The 17,763-nt window shown below is 43.5% G+C and overlaps 1 protein-coding gene across 1 annotated transcript in view; it reads right to left on the bottom strand.

Moving 5' to 3' along the window:
• BARX2 (BARX homeobox 2) overlaps positions 1–15,984 on the bottom strand; it is an 87,641-nt gene extending 71,657 nt beyond the window's left edge. Inside the window, exon 1 of the mRNA XM_049778311.1 lies at positions 15,798–15,984. Within this exon, the coding sequence (XP_049634268.1) occupies positions 15,798–15,984 (187 nt within the window). The remainder of the gene's footprint in view (positions 1–15,797) is intronic.
• Positions 15,985–17,763: the final 1,779 nt, after the last annotated feature.

Below are 17,763 nucleotides of genomic sequence, written 5' to 3'. Positions count from 1 at the left end.
GAAGTGACATAATTTCTAACTGTGTAGAAATGAAATAAATTCATTCATGGAAGGCACTGAGGCTCTGCCTCTGCACTGAGTAAGTAAACTACAGGTGCTGGTGATTCATTTTCAGCTTTATAATTGTTACTGACATTTGTAAAAGTGCTTCTTTGATGCCAAGTAGAACTCATTTGTAGCTGGGACCACACACACTTTTCTTGGAGAGGTAGATTTTTACCTCTTACAATCAGAATTTGGCCTCTGAAGGCAGCCCTGGGACATGTCCTCAACACTATACAGTCAGGGAGAAGCTGACAGGATTTTAAGCCTGGTAACAGGAGTGAGGCTGACACTGGACAATAAGACAAAGCCAGACCAGGGTCACTGCACAGGAATCCAATGTGTGCAAGGAGTCTGGGGCTCTCCCAAACCTCATTATCAAAATAAAAAGAAAATCCAGATCAGGATTATAGAGTTCCACTCCTACCTAAAATCCCTGGCAGCTCAGCTCAAAGTCAACCTTCCTATGCATATACATCTGCCAGTGGACCACAAATGTACCATCGTTTTAGTGACAATTAAGTGTTTTATCAAGCTGTGCCACCCCTCTAGGTGAGGCTCTAAGAATAGTATTTTGTAATGTTTCATCATCATCATCATCATCATCATCATTATTACTATGAATACTTTTTCCAAGCAATAAGTCAAGGTCACACAAGAAGCACACAAAATGTCACCTCAACTTCCCACTGAACAGGACCTTGAATCCTCTCAGCCTCACATTCTAAAGAACTGATCAAATTAAACTACTCAATTTAACAATTCCACCTGAGATTTTAATGGGAAAATGAGCTTAGGTTTATATTTACAGAATCTACCACCAACAAATTCAGCAGAATCACAATTACTTAAATTTTATTTAATTATTTATTTTTGGTGTTTTGGGTCATACACAGTGGTGCTCAGGGCTTACTCCTGATAGGTCTGACAAGTTGCCAGGGATCCGACAAGACAAGTACCCTACCCACTATACTATTGCTCCACTCTCGTATTTTAAATATGCTTCAAATACTTAGGCATATACCCACCCTCACAACACACATAACTCAGAAACCTAGGGCGAAAAAATCTTATGCTGTATCTAGAAATGTTTGGAAATGTTTGCTTTGAGCCAAAAGTATGAGCTCAATTTCAGAAAGAAATAGAGTGAGATAACAAAATGACCATCAGTCACTATCTGACTTCACAGCAAAGGTTATCACGTGCTTCCAACTATCTAAATCTGGACTCTGCTCACATTTCCTATCAGTACACCAGCTGAGAGATACCATGAACATGAATGTCTGTGGAAACAACTCATCTCTGCACAGATAACATGAAAGTTGTACAGACAATATGGAAAGCAGTGCACACGTGGCTGTGTTCCAATAAAACTTCATTGATACCACATTAGGATTTCATCATCCAATATGAAAGGTTACTCTTCTTTCCATGTCTTCTCTTTCATTTACAAATGTGAAACACATTATTGGCCTGTGGCAGAAAAAAAAAAAAAAAACAGGAGGCAGACCTAATTTGGTCTACTTCTGGCCTACTTATCTAGAAAAACTAAGGCATTTTCCTAAGAGGGCACAATCTCCCTTAAACTTGTTTTCTTCATCTTCATCACAGGGAAGAAGTAGGTGAGGGGCTCAGAAATGGAAAATTCCTGATAGGATTGTCAGGACACTGGTTCACTGGTTCCACACTGCCTCCCTCACCTCATGTGATTTCCTGCAAGACACTACTGAATACCATTACTGTATTATAATATCATCAGAATGATCTTTTGTGACCCGAGATGATGAAATACTTTAATGGATCATTAATATATATATAATATATATATGACAATTAGGCTTCATGTGTGGCTAGACCGGCCTTTGCCCAATCAGAAGTCATTGACTACTGTCAGTTATGGGAACGCCTTTGTTAATAAGCACATACTCATAAGGCAATCTACAAAATGAAATAGTCATTCTTATTTTCATTTCATTTCATTTCTTATTTATGTCCCCATGAAGGACAACTGCTGAAAGAGCCTTTAAGGCACCTTGCTTCAGTAGAATAACTGGTTTCCTTGACCCGAACTTTCCTTTCCCCCTCAACAACATTCCTTCCCCCACTCCTCTCCAAAGTCTGCCCACACACCTCCCTCTGGACTACAAACACAGGCTCTTGGTTTCTCTCAAGTCACAAGTTTGACAGAACAGCCTCAACAAGCAGCCCAGGATCTAGGATCCAGGATCTACTCCACTCCCACCCCACTCCCAGACCTCCATTAATCCTAAAGCTCTATGGTGTTGAGGCACATGGATCCCTTCAGCCCTTGCACAACATCCAATTTGTCTGTGGTGGCCATAATGTCAAGGCCAATGTCTCCTAACCTGGGTCCCATTTGCTATGAACCCAGATAATGTCAGAGAGCCCTGAGGAGGCATCATTATACATAGTTGGACACTGGGGGTGTCCTGTTCTCAATGACTTCCTTCACTCTTTTTCTCATACCCCCCACTTAGAAAATAAGATTTCCCTTAAATTATTTTCCCCTTGATATTCTTAAAAGGACAAGAATAATCAAATTATCTCTTCAAAGAACACACATGTCAACTCTTGAGGGAAGAAAAGCAAAGCAACTTCCTGGTGAGGGCACAGCCCCAATTTCTAGAACAAGCCTCCACCTCTATGAGGCAAAGGAGAACACTTTTCCAGAGGCCCACAAACCCTGGGTAAACTTGTAAATGACAAGAGACAAAGCATGCTCTATGCCACTGGTGCTTTGACCTGAATTTCCAGAAGTCTGAGCTCCTGGGAGAAAAACCAAGTGGGGCATGGAAAGAAATGCACCTATTTGTACCCACGTGAACTTGGCACGTGGACCACCCAGGGAGCAAGAGGCCCATATAGGGAGGATCCCACTGACACAACCCACAGGAATGTGCCCGAGTGAATTGGGCGTTGGTATTTTTTTAATTTATTTTTAAAGAGTATTTCCTTTTTCTTGAACTTAATTCTCTAAGAATCTTTCCCTAACTCTTTCCCTAAAGGGCTATGCTACAGTCAACCATGAGGAGGTTATTATGATAAGATAATTATTTTTTAACAGAAGTGCTCAATTATTGAGCACTTATCTGCCAGGAAGCTTACTGTGCACTCTCTGTACCTTATCTCATTGAAGTGCCATGACTAACCCAACTAAGGAGTGTGATTCTTCAATGGAGTGGCAGATGGGGGAAGCATGACAAAGTTTGAAGAGGTCACCAAAGACTCCCATACCAGAACCATTGCCTCTATGGCTAACCAGAATGCCTCACTCCACTCATTAGTCCTGGGGAGACAATCAGACCAGTCTTCTCCTCACGCAATTATCTATACAACAATAGTTCCCAGGGGGAACTTGTCATAAAGAAATTACCAGAATTGACTTCAGCCTCCCTAGATAAAATGTGACAAAACTTTAAGAGATGTTCTCCAAAACCCCTCAATGACCATATTTTTCTCCCCTATTTACTTTAATTATGAGAATTTCTGGGGAATATACTCAAGTCTATTTTTAGGGGGTGTGCTGGGAGGGTTTGGGTCACATCTGATGATAGTCAGAACTTACTTCTGGTGGGCTCAGGAGATCTTATGGGACACTGGGGATAAAATAGAATCAGCCACATGCAAGCAAATGCCCTACCCACTGTACTATCTCTCTATTTTCAATATCTCAAGTCTAAACTTGCCAAGCACTTTTCTAACCAAGTTGCTAAACATTTTCTCTTTGTTCACAAGAATAAATGGATGAAAGGGTGAATGAGTGAGTGAGTGAGTGAGTGACTGAATGACTGAGTGACTGAGTGACTGAGTGAATTAATGAGTGAGTGAGTTAATGGATCAATGGGTGAGTGGATAGATGGGTGACTTTCACCCTGAACTCACACAGAAAGACTTTATCCAGAGCCACAGCTCAAGAACCAATAGGTAAGCCTCGGGAATATCCCGACCAAAGGCAATAAAACATATCATTGCCACACAACACCAAGGTCAATGTCATTGCAGCTCCTCCACTTCCTCCCAAGACTGCCCCCTGCTTATTACATTTCTTCTGGAGTTATTCACAACCCTAAGTCATCACAAGTGAGTAAAGACTTTCTGACCCATGACAGATTACTTTGAAGATAGGTAAATAATTTCATCAGTTCAGGCAATTTTCTGAGTGCTGACTTGCACTCTATTTGTGTGGCCCCTAGACACAAAGGGGGAAAGTTGTTGTACAGATATTGAATAGAGAAAGAAACTGAGCCTGCAAAAGACAGAGCCAAGTTCCAAACTCAACTCTGCCACTTATTCCTGTAACACAGACCTCCCTTATAGGCCGTGCTGCTGATAAATTTCTCTCTTGACTTCCAGTTCCTTCCTGCAGACAGAGACCAGGACAAGCACATGGTCCCTGTTTATGATCAGTGTTGTGTTCTATTTGGGGGACCACTCCAAAATGAGGCCCATTCTGTTCATGCCACTTACTGTTCTAGCTACCAAAGGCTCCACTTCTCAAGGGAAAATACCCATGGTGAGCTCCAATGAGGCATTGATCTCTGTTGTACTCTCGACAGGACTGAGATCAAAGCTCCCAAGATCTGCCATGCTACATGCTCAATCTGCAGTAATAAATTACTGTGATATGTTGGGATCCTCCTGCTAAACCTGATCTGGGGTGATCTGCCAATTATTTCAACAAAATTTTTCATCATTGGGGCCAGAGTGATAATGTAATAGGGAGAGCACTTGCCCTGTACACGGCTGACTTAAGTTCGATTCCTGGCACCTCATATGGTCCTCTGAGTCCACCAGGAGTAATCCCTGAACATGAGGAGTAAGCCCAGAGTATCACTGGGTATAGACCAAATTGCTCATCATAGGAAATAAGAAACTTTGATTGAAACTCCCTACCTCCTTTACTTTTACCTTAGATACTACAACTATCCAAAATCTTCCCACATCTTTTTCCAATTTTTTCTAGGCAATATCTAAGAAGGCTCCGGTGGGCTCAGAGCCAGCACACACACACACACACACACACACACACACACACACACACACACACACACACAGGAGCAGCCACTTTGTTTATTCCATTTCTGTGGCAGCTGTTTGGACAATCTTTTTAGATAATGCTCCAGCACCATGAGAGCCTGCATGAAGAAAGAAGTAAGATTTCCTGGGACAGATGCAGGAAGTACAAAAGAAGACATGAACACAAGTTCCATGGACCTGCTTGCTCTGGTAGTTTTCTCTCTACAGGAAAATTGTGATGCAAAAGAATTACTTGTCTAAGGGGTCCCAATCCTCCAAGTATTCCCTGAATTCCCAGAGTCACAGCTGTCCCTGGCTATGCAGCCAGCACAGGGAAAGTGCAGAAGCTCTGTATGAAGCTCATGCCACTTCTCTGCTTTTGTTTTTATTTAAGCAACAAGCAAAGGTCTGTGGAGACCCAGGCTTTGGCAAACTCAACTGTACAAATCATTTCACTGTAAAGGGACCCAGAAGACCAGCTCCCTCAGGGCCATATTTGTGCCAACATGTCTACAAAAGAGCGATCTTTCTTTACCAGAACTATTTTGCAAAGAAGAGAAAATGGGCTTATCAGCTCAGAGAGCCTCAAGAGAGCATCTGCCACCACAGTTGTCATTGTGGAATAAAGTGGTCTAGGCTAAGTCCTCTAAACCACATGAAGACCATTTATTATCCCAACAGACAGCTCTCTGCACAGTGAGCTACAATCCTCGGCAAATCATACCCATCATGATTACCAAAGCAAGAGGATGCAGACACTGCTAATTTCACTGCTGGTCTTGCCTGCCACAGAGCCACATTTTGACATTTTCAGATTCTTCACTATTCAATCTCAGCTGCCCCTAGAGTGTATGTTTGGAGTTAAACAACAATGAACCACACTGGAAAACCAAGGCAGTATAACCTGCAATCAAAGGCAATGATGGTGTTTTCAAACATCATTTAAAAACAAGGGGAAAGAAACTCTAATGACTCTTGTTTGCACAATTACTGATGTGTATTTAGAAACAAACACCACCTACACAATTCTTTTTATCTCAACTATTCAGCTCTCAGCCTCCTATGCTAAATAATTAATTGGGAGTAACAGCATTTATCCTGTGTTACACTCAATGTCTCCTCCCCAAAAGTGTCAAGTGACAGCTGACAGCCGACTTCACTAATTTCTTTTGTATGGATTGTCCACAGTGTCTAATTATAATATTCCTCTCTCCCCCCGCACACACACACACCCCTTGTTCAGAGGCTGTAGCTAAAAGACCATATTAAAAAAACTTCTCTATGGAAGAAGAAAAACTTTTCTATTCTATAGAAGTAGAAAATCATGAATAGTTCTATAAGATCAAGTTTCCTAAATACAAGGAAGATACCCATATCATTACTTATTAGTGGTTCATTTTATAAAACTCTCAAATACACAGCAAACACAAAAGATAGTGTCATGAGCATCTGTGTACCAATGACAAAACTTTGATCATTTCCTGGGGTGTGTGTGTGTGTGTGTGTGTGTGTGTGTGTGTGCAAGGGATCAAACTCAGAGTGTTTCACACACACAAGGCAAATGTTCAGCCATTGAGTTACAACCTCTGGCTCTAGCTTTGTCGGATCTTCATGTCTTCCCATATTTGCCCAGGAGCTAACTTTACAATAAAAAATTTATCAAATAAAAAAATTATTGGGAAACCTTTCCTGCCTGTGCCTCCCATGTAATTGCTTTTCAGGTTTCGAGTATCTCATCAGATACTCAGATTTCGAGAGTGCATCAGTGTTGTTTTTTTCTGATATAGTACTTTTAAATTTTTCAACCCTCCTACAGATAGATTTGGGCTGTTCCATTTCCATCTTCAATGTAGGAACACAAGCACACAGGATTTGATCCATCCCCCAGTGAAAGGCTTTTAGATGATTGCAGGTGGCTCACAATTGTACACAAAAAAGAAGCACACACTTTTATGGTATCCCTTTGTACACAACACAATGATTTTTTCCAGGTGCACACAGAAGTGGAACTGGTGCGTTCTAGGTATTTATGTATACCTGTACTTCACTAGGTGTAACCACCGCTCTGCAAAGAGATTTTGCATCATTAAATGCTGCTCCCACCAACCCGGGTGGTGACTGCTGTTACCACCTAGGCATCCATTACTGCTGTCAGTCACTGTCATTGCTGACAAATTGATAGGCAGGACCTGGGGCCTAACTTCTACTCCTGCCCTTTCCATTCACTGGTTATCTAGGTTCATGTTTATGATTATGTCAAGCTTTTTTTTTGAGATTAATGTATTCAAGTGCTTTTGGAATTCACTAAACTCAGATTTTCATTAAAAATAAAAGTGCCGAAAATGAGAGCCAGAGAGAGAATAAAAGAGAGAGTGTGTGTAAGAAAGGAATAAACTGAAAGAAAAATGAATGAAGGTGAAAGAAAGAAGAAAAGAGAAAGTAGAAAGAGGTAAGAGAGAAAAATAAAAATAGGAAGAAAAAGAAAAAATAGAAAAGTGAAAATAGAAATAAAGGAAAGAAAGTGAAGAGGAAAAAAGAGAGGAGACATGAGAAAACTGAAAAAGTAAATAAGAGAGTAAAGAAAAAGAAAAGGAGATAAATCAAGAGATAAAAGTAAAAGAAAGTGAAAAGAGAAAAATTAAAAAAGGAGAGAACAAAAAACTAAAAACTATCTTGGGCCACTGTCATAACTCAAAAGGTTTGAGAATATGCTTAGCATGCAAGAGGCCCTAGTACTGATGGAGTGTCCCCAGAACAATGATCCAGGAAGTAACCTTATATAGAAATCAGAGTGAATGGCTTGCATGCATGGAACCCCCTGTTCAATCTTCTACCGCATATGGACCCCAAAACAATTCTGGGTGTGATCCTGATAGTTCCCAGTACCCCAAGGCCCAACCCATGCCAAATTCTCAGGCTTGAAGCATTCAACCATCAAGCCCATTGGCCAAGAATGGCTGAGAATAATGCCCAGACCCCTGAGCACTGTTTCAAATTCCTCAATTCCCTCCACTCATCTCCCCCAATCCTTCCTATTTGGAGAGATCATTTAGAAAGTCAGAAAATACTTAGTCTAGCAGGCAGCACTCCCACCTCAGGCCAAATAGCAATCATCACTGTTAGGATCATGAATATGAAGATTCAGGGTACAAAGCATTTCTCCCAAGTTGATTGAAATGGATACTACAGTTCTCAAAAAATCTCCACGCCTGGCTCTTTCTCACCCTGCAGAGACACAATATCATGATCGCACTAGATGCAAGAAACAACCAATGTGTGAAAGTTCCCTAGATCTTCTTTAAAAGCAACATCCAACTCACACTGACCTTTTATTTACAGGGGCTGGGACATATCCTGGCCTTCCTGAGAAAGTGCCATTATACTCAGTTTCAACCATGACTATGTTCCAGAAGAAGCCGAACTCTGGGGAGAGGGAAGCAAGTCACAGAGTCCAGGAGAGTAATTGAGTCATGGGGCCTAGTGGATATTACCACCAAGGACTTCCTGAACTTCCTGAGCCTGCTAGTCCCAGATCACTCCTGTCCTGACGCCTCTGTCAGAAGTGGTTGCAGAATAAGAAAAACAAAAGCACAATTATCCTATCAATTATCACATATGTAAGTTGCTTTTATTAATCACCCCCAGAACACAAACATCACCCAGGTGACAACTGAGCCTAGACCATGCTCTCCGTGAAATGCATTTTTCTTCCCACATTCTGTTCTCAGGGAGAAACCAGTGAGCTAGAGACACCATCTAACAGAACCTCAGAAATGTCGGGGTCTGGAAACTCTATGCATGTCATTTGTAGTGGCCATCAGCCCTTGCTTGCTTTCATCAGCTGTGTTTTCTTGCAGAAAAGCCTTTTCCTGAACTCAGCTGGAGCAAGAAGGCATTTGCAAACTATCTTCCAGGCCAAGTGAGTCTTTTTGATTCAACTTGCCCAGTGACAGCCAAGGACCCTTTGTTGATTGGACTTACAATGCTCAGAAAGACCTCATTCCATATTCCATCCATATAAATAAAGCCACATCCAAGTGTGAGCCGCTAGTGATATCCATGCAATGGAGTCAATGTGTGGGAGAAAGACTGTCCTCCCTCCCCCTGTCATCTTCAGAGCAACTGTGTGCGAACGTCAACCCTGGCTCAAATATAATTAGCTCGAGTCCTCTGATATCTATCTAGGTGTACTGCTTTCTTCCTTAAATGTCTGCCAAGTTTCCACTTTAAAGAAGTTAAATTGCCATATAAAAATGCCCTGGTGATGATGAGTAATTAGAGACACGGTAATGGAAAATTAACTGTGTTTTTATTTAGAGGACTCATTTTCACAAGGCATTTCTTTTTCTAACTGTTATTAAGTGGTAATTAAAAACAAATTGAAATCCTGAGGGATTGCACAGTTTTCTAGTTAACAACAAAACCAAACTCCACCCACCTAAAAAAAATGCCCTTCTCTTTCTAAAATACAAATACGTATTTTAGCACTACCATGTTTGTCCATGGACCTGATTTGAACCCCATTATTAGTTATTCTCGTGCCATCCAGTGCTGGCATTTGGCTAAGTGGTGAAGAAAGAACAGTAGAACCCCACAAACTTGAAGCTGGGACTTTACTTGAGGTGGCAAGTCTACCCCCAAAGATATTCAAATCTTCTTTGTTCTTTAGAAAAAGCAGTTCTTGGTTTGGGGGGAGCTCTCAGATATAAGGGGGCTGCCACGGGAAATACAAGTGACAGTTGTCCCCAACACACACAAAGAGAAATAAACACAAATGCACTTCCATCGATTCACCTCATCCTGGCTATCCACAACCCACATTTTCTTAAGAATTTATCACCAATCACACCCCCAATGAACCCGACTCTGGCAAGATGGTATGGGAAGAGAAAAGGTCCCCAACACCTGCAAAAGCAAACACGGGAGCCTCAGATCCTGACATGCCTAGGAATTTTAATCTCTGTTTTTCATTGGCTCTGAACACACACACACACACACACACACACACACACACACACCCCAAACAAACAAACAAATAAATAAATAGAAAAATATAAATAATATCTAAAAGTGCTTCTGGCTTAATACTCAAATGCTAAGTGGTGGGAAGAGACAGCATTTCCCCCAAGAGGCTCTGAGTTACAGTCAAATCAGTTTTTTCAGAAGTTACCTTGGTTTTGCTCAGACAGACATTCTGAAGGATTCAGAGCTATCAATTCTGAATTTCGACATTGCCAAGAAACACCTCCAAGTTTCCAAGAAACTGGCTCTTCTTTTCCTCCTCCCCACTCCACACCCTTATAATATCGCCTTACAATTAAAACCACCTTCTGCAATCCCCACTTTTTCCTATATTAAACCACAGAATCTCTTCACTTAGTCTCCTGAGGGAGATTAACTCAAGCCCCTTTCTGCCTTTCCTGCACGGTTCCCCAATTCAGTTCTCAAGCCAGAAGGACAACTACAAAGAACCAAAAACCAGCCTGGCTAATGGGAAGTAAGTCCCTCTAAGAGTTACTCTGTGGTTTCACAATTTTCCGGGGCTTGTGTCCTTGAGGTAGAGCTCAAAGAGAAATTCCTTCATTGAGAAAAAGCAGGAATGGTCTTCCTTGGAGAACATCTCAAAAAAGATCGGGAGTGAGGCACTTTAGAAGGATCTTCTCAGTATCTCAGTCATTAGTCAAGAAGTAGCAGAGAAGGAAAAAAATGACAATAAAGTGGGTAACAGAACCATGACCAAAGTATAAACAGGCTGAACGGAATCCTCAAATGAGAAAATACCAAAGTACATAGACATGGGAGCAGTCTTTTAACTCCCAAATGCAATTCCTGTTCAGTTTTCCATTTGTGATGAGTAAAATCATAGCCGGGGAAGAAACTGCCCATGATATGCTTAAGAGTTGAAAATGAGTTCTAAGCACTACCTGCTGAACTCAGAAAATTTAAAGACTAATGATGAAGCAGCCATGAGGAGCCCTGAGGAGCGCAGCTACAGATAAATTCTGACCCTGGCTGAGATTTATTATCCTTCTGAATGGGAACAGAAGTGTGATGATTGATGACTGATCTGCCAGAGGCACAAATACAACTGCTTATTGATAATGATCATTTTCCCAAACCCTGGTTAACATTTTTTCATTAACATTCCAGGCATGATTATCCTATGCTAAGCATTTCCAATGCATTTTCAAACATTTCTTTCAGGGGTGGGAGAGATAGCATGGAGGTAAAGCATTTGCCTTGCATGCAGAAGGTCAATGGTTCGAATCCCAGCATCCCATATGGTCCCCTGAGCCTGCCAGGAGCGATTTCTGAGCGTAGAGATAGGAATAACCTCTGAGCGCTGCCGGGTGTGACCCAAAAACCAAAAATAAAATAAAATAAAATAAAATAAAGCAATTCTTTTGGTGTCTGACTCAGAGATGCAGCCAAGGTCTAGAGGATCAATGGAAGCAGAAGGTGGTTGCCCAGCACACACAGAAATCAGGATGCCACCCAATCTCTGAGAAACATGAGCACCATCTGAAGAAGGTGTTTCTCTCAGACTCACAAAGGAATACAAAGTTCCCAGTGCCACCCCTGAAGATTAACGCCCTTTCCCAAGTGCCCTTTTATTTTTGAGTTTTGGGGGTTGGTTTTGTTTTATTTGGGGGCTAACCCAAAACAACTAACCCATCTATACTCGGAGGTTACTTCTGTCTCTTCACTCAGGAATCATTTCTGGCAGTGCACTTATGGGGTGCTGGGAACTGAACTCAGGTTTGGGGCAGACAAGGCAAGTACTCTCCCTGCTATACTATTGCTCTGGCTTCTCATATGACCCTTTTAATTGGTGAGTTGACTGCCACTTGGGCATGACTATACAGTTCTGCTGTGGGTGTAACACATAAGGAGCAGGGCCGAATTTTTGAGCCCCCTCTCAAAAGCCACACACAGCATGAACTCAATTCTACGTTCAGGCTCAGATGGGATCCTTGCAGGGAAAGCATATTCGATGTGAAGATCTACCATAGGGTTCCTAAGATCTTTTCCTGGAACCCCACAGTCAACTTGCCAAGATGGGGGAGGAACTAAAACGCTCAGTTTTCATGGAATCATTAAAAAAAAAAAGTATAGTTATAGGTGGACAAATACCCAAACACAGCCACTTATCTTCTCCCAATTGGGAATGTGCAAATCTGGGGTGATATGATGTGATAATCATAATAATCACATAAATACATAAATGGAACCAATTGTTTGTAATTAGTACCATGAATTCATTTCCCCATAGGCTCATGTAAACATCCTCTAGAGTTAATGGGTACATCTTTTTAGGGGAGGGAACTAAATTAGTCATTTTTTTGCACCCCTCCCATTGAGAAATTCAGCCAGTTTTTTTAAAGATGCAGTTGCAAACAGTGAAACTTCACAAATTTCTGTGCTGAGACCTCTGTGAACTCTTTGATCCCAAGCAGCCAGGCTCTCTCTAAAAAGAACATGTGTCCCAGCTGGAAAAGGGTTAAGGACGAAGGAGATCATAAACACCTGATTGGATTCGGGCTTTCAGTCACTGTTAGCATCAGCACATCTAATGAGAAATCCTCACCTCATCCTCAATGCCAATGTATTTCCATGGTCAATGGGGATATAAGACCGAATCCTTCAATTCTGAGTTCATTCTAAACATATTCCACACTCCAACAATGGGGTGAGTAAAAGATTTTTCCCCCCTCAAGTCAAGCTTCTCAAAGCCTTTATATTTTTCAACTAAGCTTCCACTATTCTCTTGGTTTGGCTTAGAATTAGGGGTTCCCTTCCTTGAAGTCTATTAAGTCATTTGGGAGATTTATTGGGAAAAGATTAAAGTTTAATAACGCACCTTAATAACTTAATACATAAGAGAAGGCATTCTAAGGTCAAGAGGGACTGCAATTCAGTTTTGAGAAAGCATAACAATACTTTTCTAAAAGTATTTCATCAAGTTTGGAGTAGTTAATAATAAGCCACTGTCAAATGATTATCTGCCTGTTGAAAAATGTTTCCATTTCGGGTTTACATGAATACCTGCTGCTCTGCCCAGGAGCCAACCAAACTCCAGACTGACATCTGAATCATTCCTCTAAATCACACAGCGGCTTCATGAGGTAGAGCCCTTCAGAACCCACACTTTGCTTTCTACCTTAATTGTACGTAGTTATGAAGCAAGATATGAACTTTGTTCATCTTAGTATTCACTATATTTTCTGTCAAAGTTCACTTTCTCTGATTTAATTTTTTCCACAGCAAACCCAAGAAGGAGAAACTCTCATTGCAGTTTGTGCCTTTCACTTTGATTTGAACATTTTGAGTATTAGTTCCACCAAAACTACTACTTATCTCCAGTCAGGAAAAAAAAATATGTATATATATGGAGAAAGAGGGAGGAGGTGGTTTTTGTAACAATGCCAGCAGTGTATTGCTTTCTCAGACTGATTTTTTAAGGGTTCAGTTCATCCAATCTAAGATTTTTGATGCTGCACATAAACTTGAAACAACAAAAATGCTTTGAAAGGTGGTATTTGTAAAACCCTTGAGAAGTCACTAATGGGATTCCCATGAGCTAATACACTGACGAGGCTTTAAATGAAACCATAAACCCCATTGAAAGCTTATGATCTGAAAGGTTGGACTACTGTAGCCAGTTTTTATGGGTTTAATTCCACTGGCAAATCCCACTTTCTGTATTTCAAATCTCAATTAGAGCAAAATCAGGACACATTTCAAAAAGAGCAATCGGAAGAAAGGCCTGGAACAACAGAACAGAAAAACTCAGGCCAACTCTCACCCCTGCTAGCCAACCATCCATGAACTTCAAATGCACAAAACCTAGCAAAACTTCATCCAGGGCCCCTGCACTGGTCCCTTTGAACACTCATGACACAACACAGGAATCATGTCATTTTCCTCTGATTTCTTTCCCATGTAAGGTTCAATAAAACCCAGAACTTACTCAGCCCCGACCCATGACTAGCTTGCTGTTTGCTGAATCTATTTATTACTTTTTCTGGCAGGTTTACCACCATGATCCAATACAGCATAGGGCAACAAAGAGCCAGGAAAAGCTGCCTCATGTCGATGTGTGGCCCAAAGCTGAGAAAAATTTTGCTGAGGACTATACAAGGGACTGAGAGCCTTACGGCCTTAACACAAGTCACTCTGTTTTATAAGTCTTTGCACAATGTATTGATATCTGCAATCACATCTGACTTCCCTGCCCTCCTAGAACCATTGTAGCAAATAATTATTTATGAGCAAAACATGGCTGGGCCTGCCTCTCCTAGTATATATAAATACATAATACAATGTACGTTTTATTATGTCTGTATATATACAGATATATGCTAGTCATCCAAGTGTTTACTCATAGAGAATAAACAAATGTAAAGATATCAACAACAAACTACTTGATTTTAAATTTCTCTATTTGTTTATTTATTTTTAATTCAGTAGTTTTGTTTTGATCAGGCCTAATTCGAATCTACTAAATAGATGTTTACAAAGGTGTAACTGAAAGTAGTTTTCATTGAATACAAACACAGGTAGGAACAACATGATTGTCAAATGCCCTGTACTGTGTGTTTTTACACACACATAGATAAAGGGAGAGAACTTGGAAGAGAGTCTCTTGATTCAAGCTTGGGACCTGAAGATTTCGTAAATCTTTCCCAAACTGCTTTCTCAATGCATCACTGATGTAGTTAAGATTTTCCAACCAACAAAGAGAATCTCAAAAGTTCTGCTTTGGAAAATCACATATATGTGTGATATATATCATATATATAAATATATGTGATAAATATATGATATATATAAATATACATTTGCCTTTAGTTGAAAGCATTGTCAATAATTTGTGGGGGCTGGGTAGGAATATCTTCTTTCTTTATCTGCACTATGTTTAAATTGCCTCCATTCAAATAATAACCGGGTCCTTTGAGGACTTTGATAATGCCATGTTGCTTTAAAAAAAAATCTTTGGGTCTCTTTTCTGCATAAATTGGCTTTCTCTACGCAAGTTTTGTTTTTGTTTTATTTATTTTCTTTTTTTTTTCTGTGCCTGTTGGCCCATATGCTTGAAGGGAAAAAAAAAAGAATTTGCATAGTGTGTTTATATATATATATATATATATATATATTTTTTTTTTTAGTTCCTCCAAACAAACTGGGGTTGCCCTCCTGCCTGTGGGCACAGCATGAGGTTCCAGATTCCAGAACTCTTGTCTATCGCGCGAGGTAGGTTTAAAGAAATCTTGGGTTTTATGGAGAACCTCAAGATACGTACTGACTCACAACATTTCAGGGGGCGGTGGGAGAGGGTAAAAATCAGTGAACTTCGGGCGGGCGAGACTGCGCCAGACACTTCAAAAAACACGATAGAGGCTCAGAAGCAAGTTCAGCGTTGGACCTTTTGGGAGCACAGCGGGGCTGGGAAGGAGCGCATCTGCAAGCTCCCAACGAGCACCAGATCCACGGCGGGCGGGAGTACTCAGCCTCTCATCATTTCCCACCAAGAGGTCACTACCTTGCTGGTCCTTCCCAAGCTGCCCGCCTTGGGCAAGTCTCAAACCCCATGCAGGGGGGGGGGGGAAGAGAAGAATCCTGAGGTCCTTTCCATGTCGCCCTAGTCTAGTAGTAGCAGGACACCAGCTGGCCTGCCACCGCACCCCCCGGAGCCCCTCCACGGGGCCACATCTTACCCGTACAAGAATGCAAGGGCTTGGGTCGCACCACCAGCGACGGGCACACGGAGTAGAGGGAAAGTCTCTCGAAGTAGTCGCAAGTCTCCTTGGACAGGATCTCGTCGATCATGAAGGTCTTGTAGCGCCGCCTGGCTGCTTTGAGCTGGCCGGGCGAGCTCAGCCTCACCTCCGCATGGCAGTGCATGGTGAGCCGGGGCGAGCGCGGGGGTCGAGTGTCCGTCCGCCCGACCGGGGGTCGCGCGGGGAGACAGACGACCGCGCTGCTCCGATCCGAGACCTGCTGCGCCGAGCTCCGAGGCTGGGCGCGTTGCGGGGCCGCGCGCGTTGCGGAAAGCGGGCGCCGGGGTGCGCGGGCAGTGTGTCTAACCTACACCCACCCGTGGCTCAGCATCTTCGCCAAAGCCTTTTGGGGGCCGGCGTGGCTGTCAATCAGGGCCTCAGCCGCGCCGAGGGGCGTAGGCGCCCACCCCGCCCAGCGCGCCGGGACGAGCGGGGCACGGGCAAACTGGGGCGCCTCGTGTTCGCCTCCTCGCGCCGCGGCGTGTCTCGGGCTCCTCTGCCGGCCTCTCTATTTTAAGACACTTGCTTCGCGTCGCCTCTGCTCCCCGCCCCCCTCTCGGGACGCGCTCCAGGTGTGTGCGCAGTGCGCGTTCGTGTGTGTGTCTGTATGTGTGCGTGTGCGTGTGTGTGTGCGAGCCGCACCCCCGGCCCTGCCGAACGCTCGCGGCTTCAGCGCGAGGGTTTCGCCACCTGCCGGAGGGGCCCCTCCTGGCCGCGTCCAGGATCCTTCCTAGAAGTCGCCCCATCGCCCAGGTTGCGGGCCACCAGGCTGGCGCCCTCCTTGCACCCCAAAAACAAGCTGTGCCTTTCCCCCTTCCCTTCCTTGAGGACTCGGGGAACCAACCCCTTTCCCCAGGACTCTGCCTTCCTTCCCTCTTCCAGAGCCAACGCTTGGGTGGACTTGGGTGGTTGGTTTGCTCCGAGGCTGCAAACTTGACTGGCACAGAGATCCTCAACCAGCAGATGACCCCTGCCCTGTCCGTTACCCAATAATAAACTGCAAAAGGGAAGGGGAAACGCTACAAAAAGCGTGCCTTCTGCTTTAAAACAAACAAACAAACAAACTTGGACTTAAAACTTTCCCCACTACACCCTGTCGCCGAAAGAGCCGTGCAGAGATTTTTTTCAGGACTTCGCGGGCTTCTGAGGCCGAGCCTCTCCATGCCGAGGCTCTCCTGGTCCTGGTCCCCCTGGTCCCCTGCGGCCCGAGGGCTTGGAAGCGGCGAACACAAGTGTTTTGGGGCAACCTGTCCTCCCGTGTCTGTTAGTTGCAGGAAATGTTGTTTTCAATAGGATTGTCTAGCGACTGGGGCGCGCTCCGCCTGCGCTCCCGCGAGGTCCAATTTGAGCCGCAGAAGCCGCTACCGCGCAGCTTTCCCAGAGTTTGCTTCGTATTCGGTCCGCGCGGGGCTGGCAGGGAATCGCTGAAACTGGACATGAGGAATTATCGATGCGAATGAGACCTAGTCTGGATTGACAGTTCCTCTCTTGCAACCCAAATTCGCGGCCGACGCGCGCCGAGTTCCCGCGAAGCGAGTGGCTGCGCGCACCTGGGCCGGTGATCCCGACCGAGACGGGGCAGGCCACCGATTAGAGAAAAGCGAATTAAATCGCTGGACGGGGTCTCGAAATGAGACCTCCAGCTCCCCTCCCCTCTCTGCTTTCCGTTGAGAATTGTTTTTGCATTTCTTCCCCTTCTGCTCCGGGGTCCCCTGAGAAGTGTCGTCCGAATCGTTCCAGTGCAGGACCTGGCGTGAGCGTCTCGGACCCTCGGGGCCGGTGAGTCTTGTTCGCTCACTGCAAAAACCCTGCTTGGTGCTGCCGCCGCCGCTGCCAAATTACGAGTTGAGTGGGATTCGAGGGCGCACGGAAGCCTAGTGCGAGGCTTCTCCAGCGCGCTGGA

This window comes from Suncus etruscus, chromosome 8 (genome assembly GCF_024139225.1).
Source record: "Suncus etruscus isolate mSunEtr1 chromosome 8, mSunEtr1.pri.cur, whole genome shotgun sequence".
NCBI lineage: Eukaryota > Metazoa > Chordata > Mammalia > Eulipotyphla > Soricidae > Suncus > Suncus etruscus.
The sequence above is the reverse complement of the archived record's forward strand: the minus strand, read 5'-3'. Positions and strand labels throughout refer to the sequence as shown.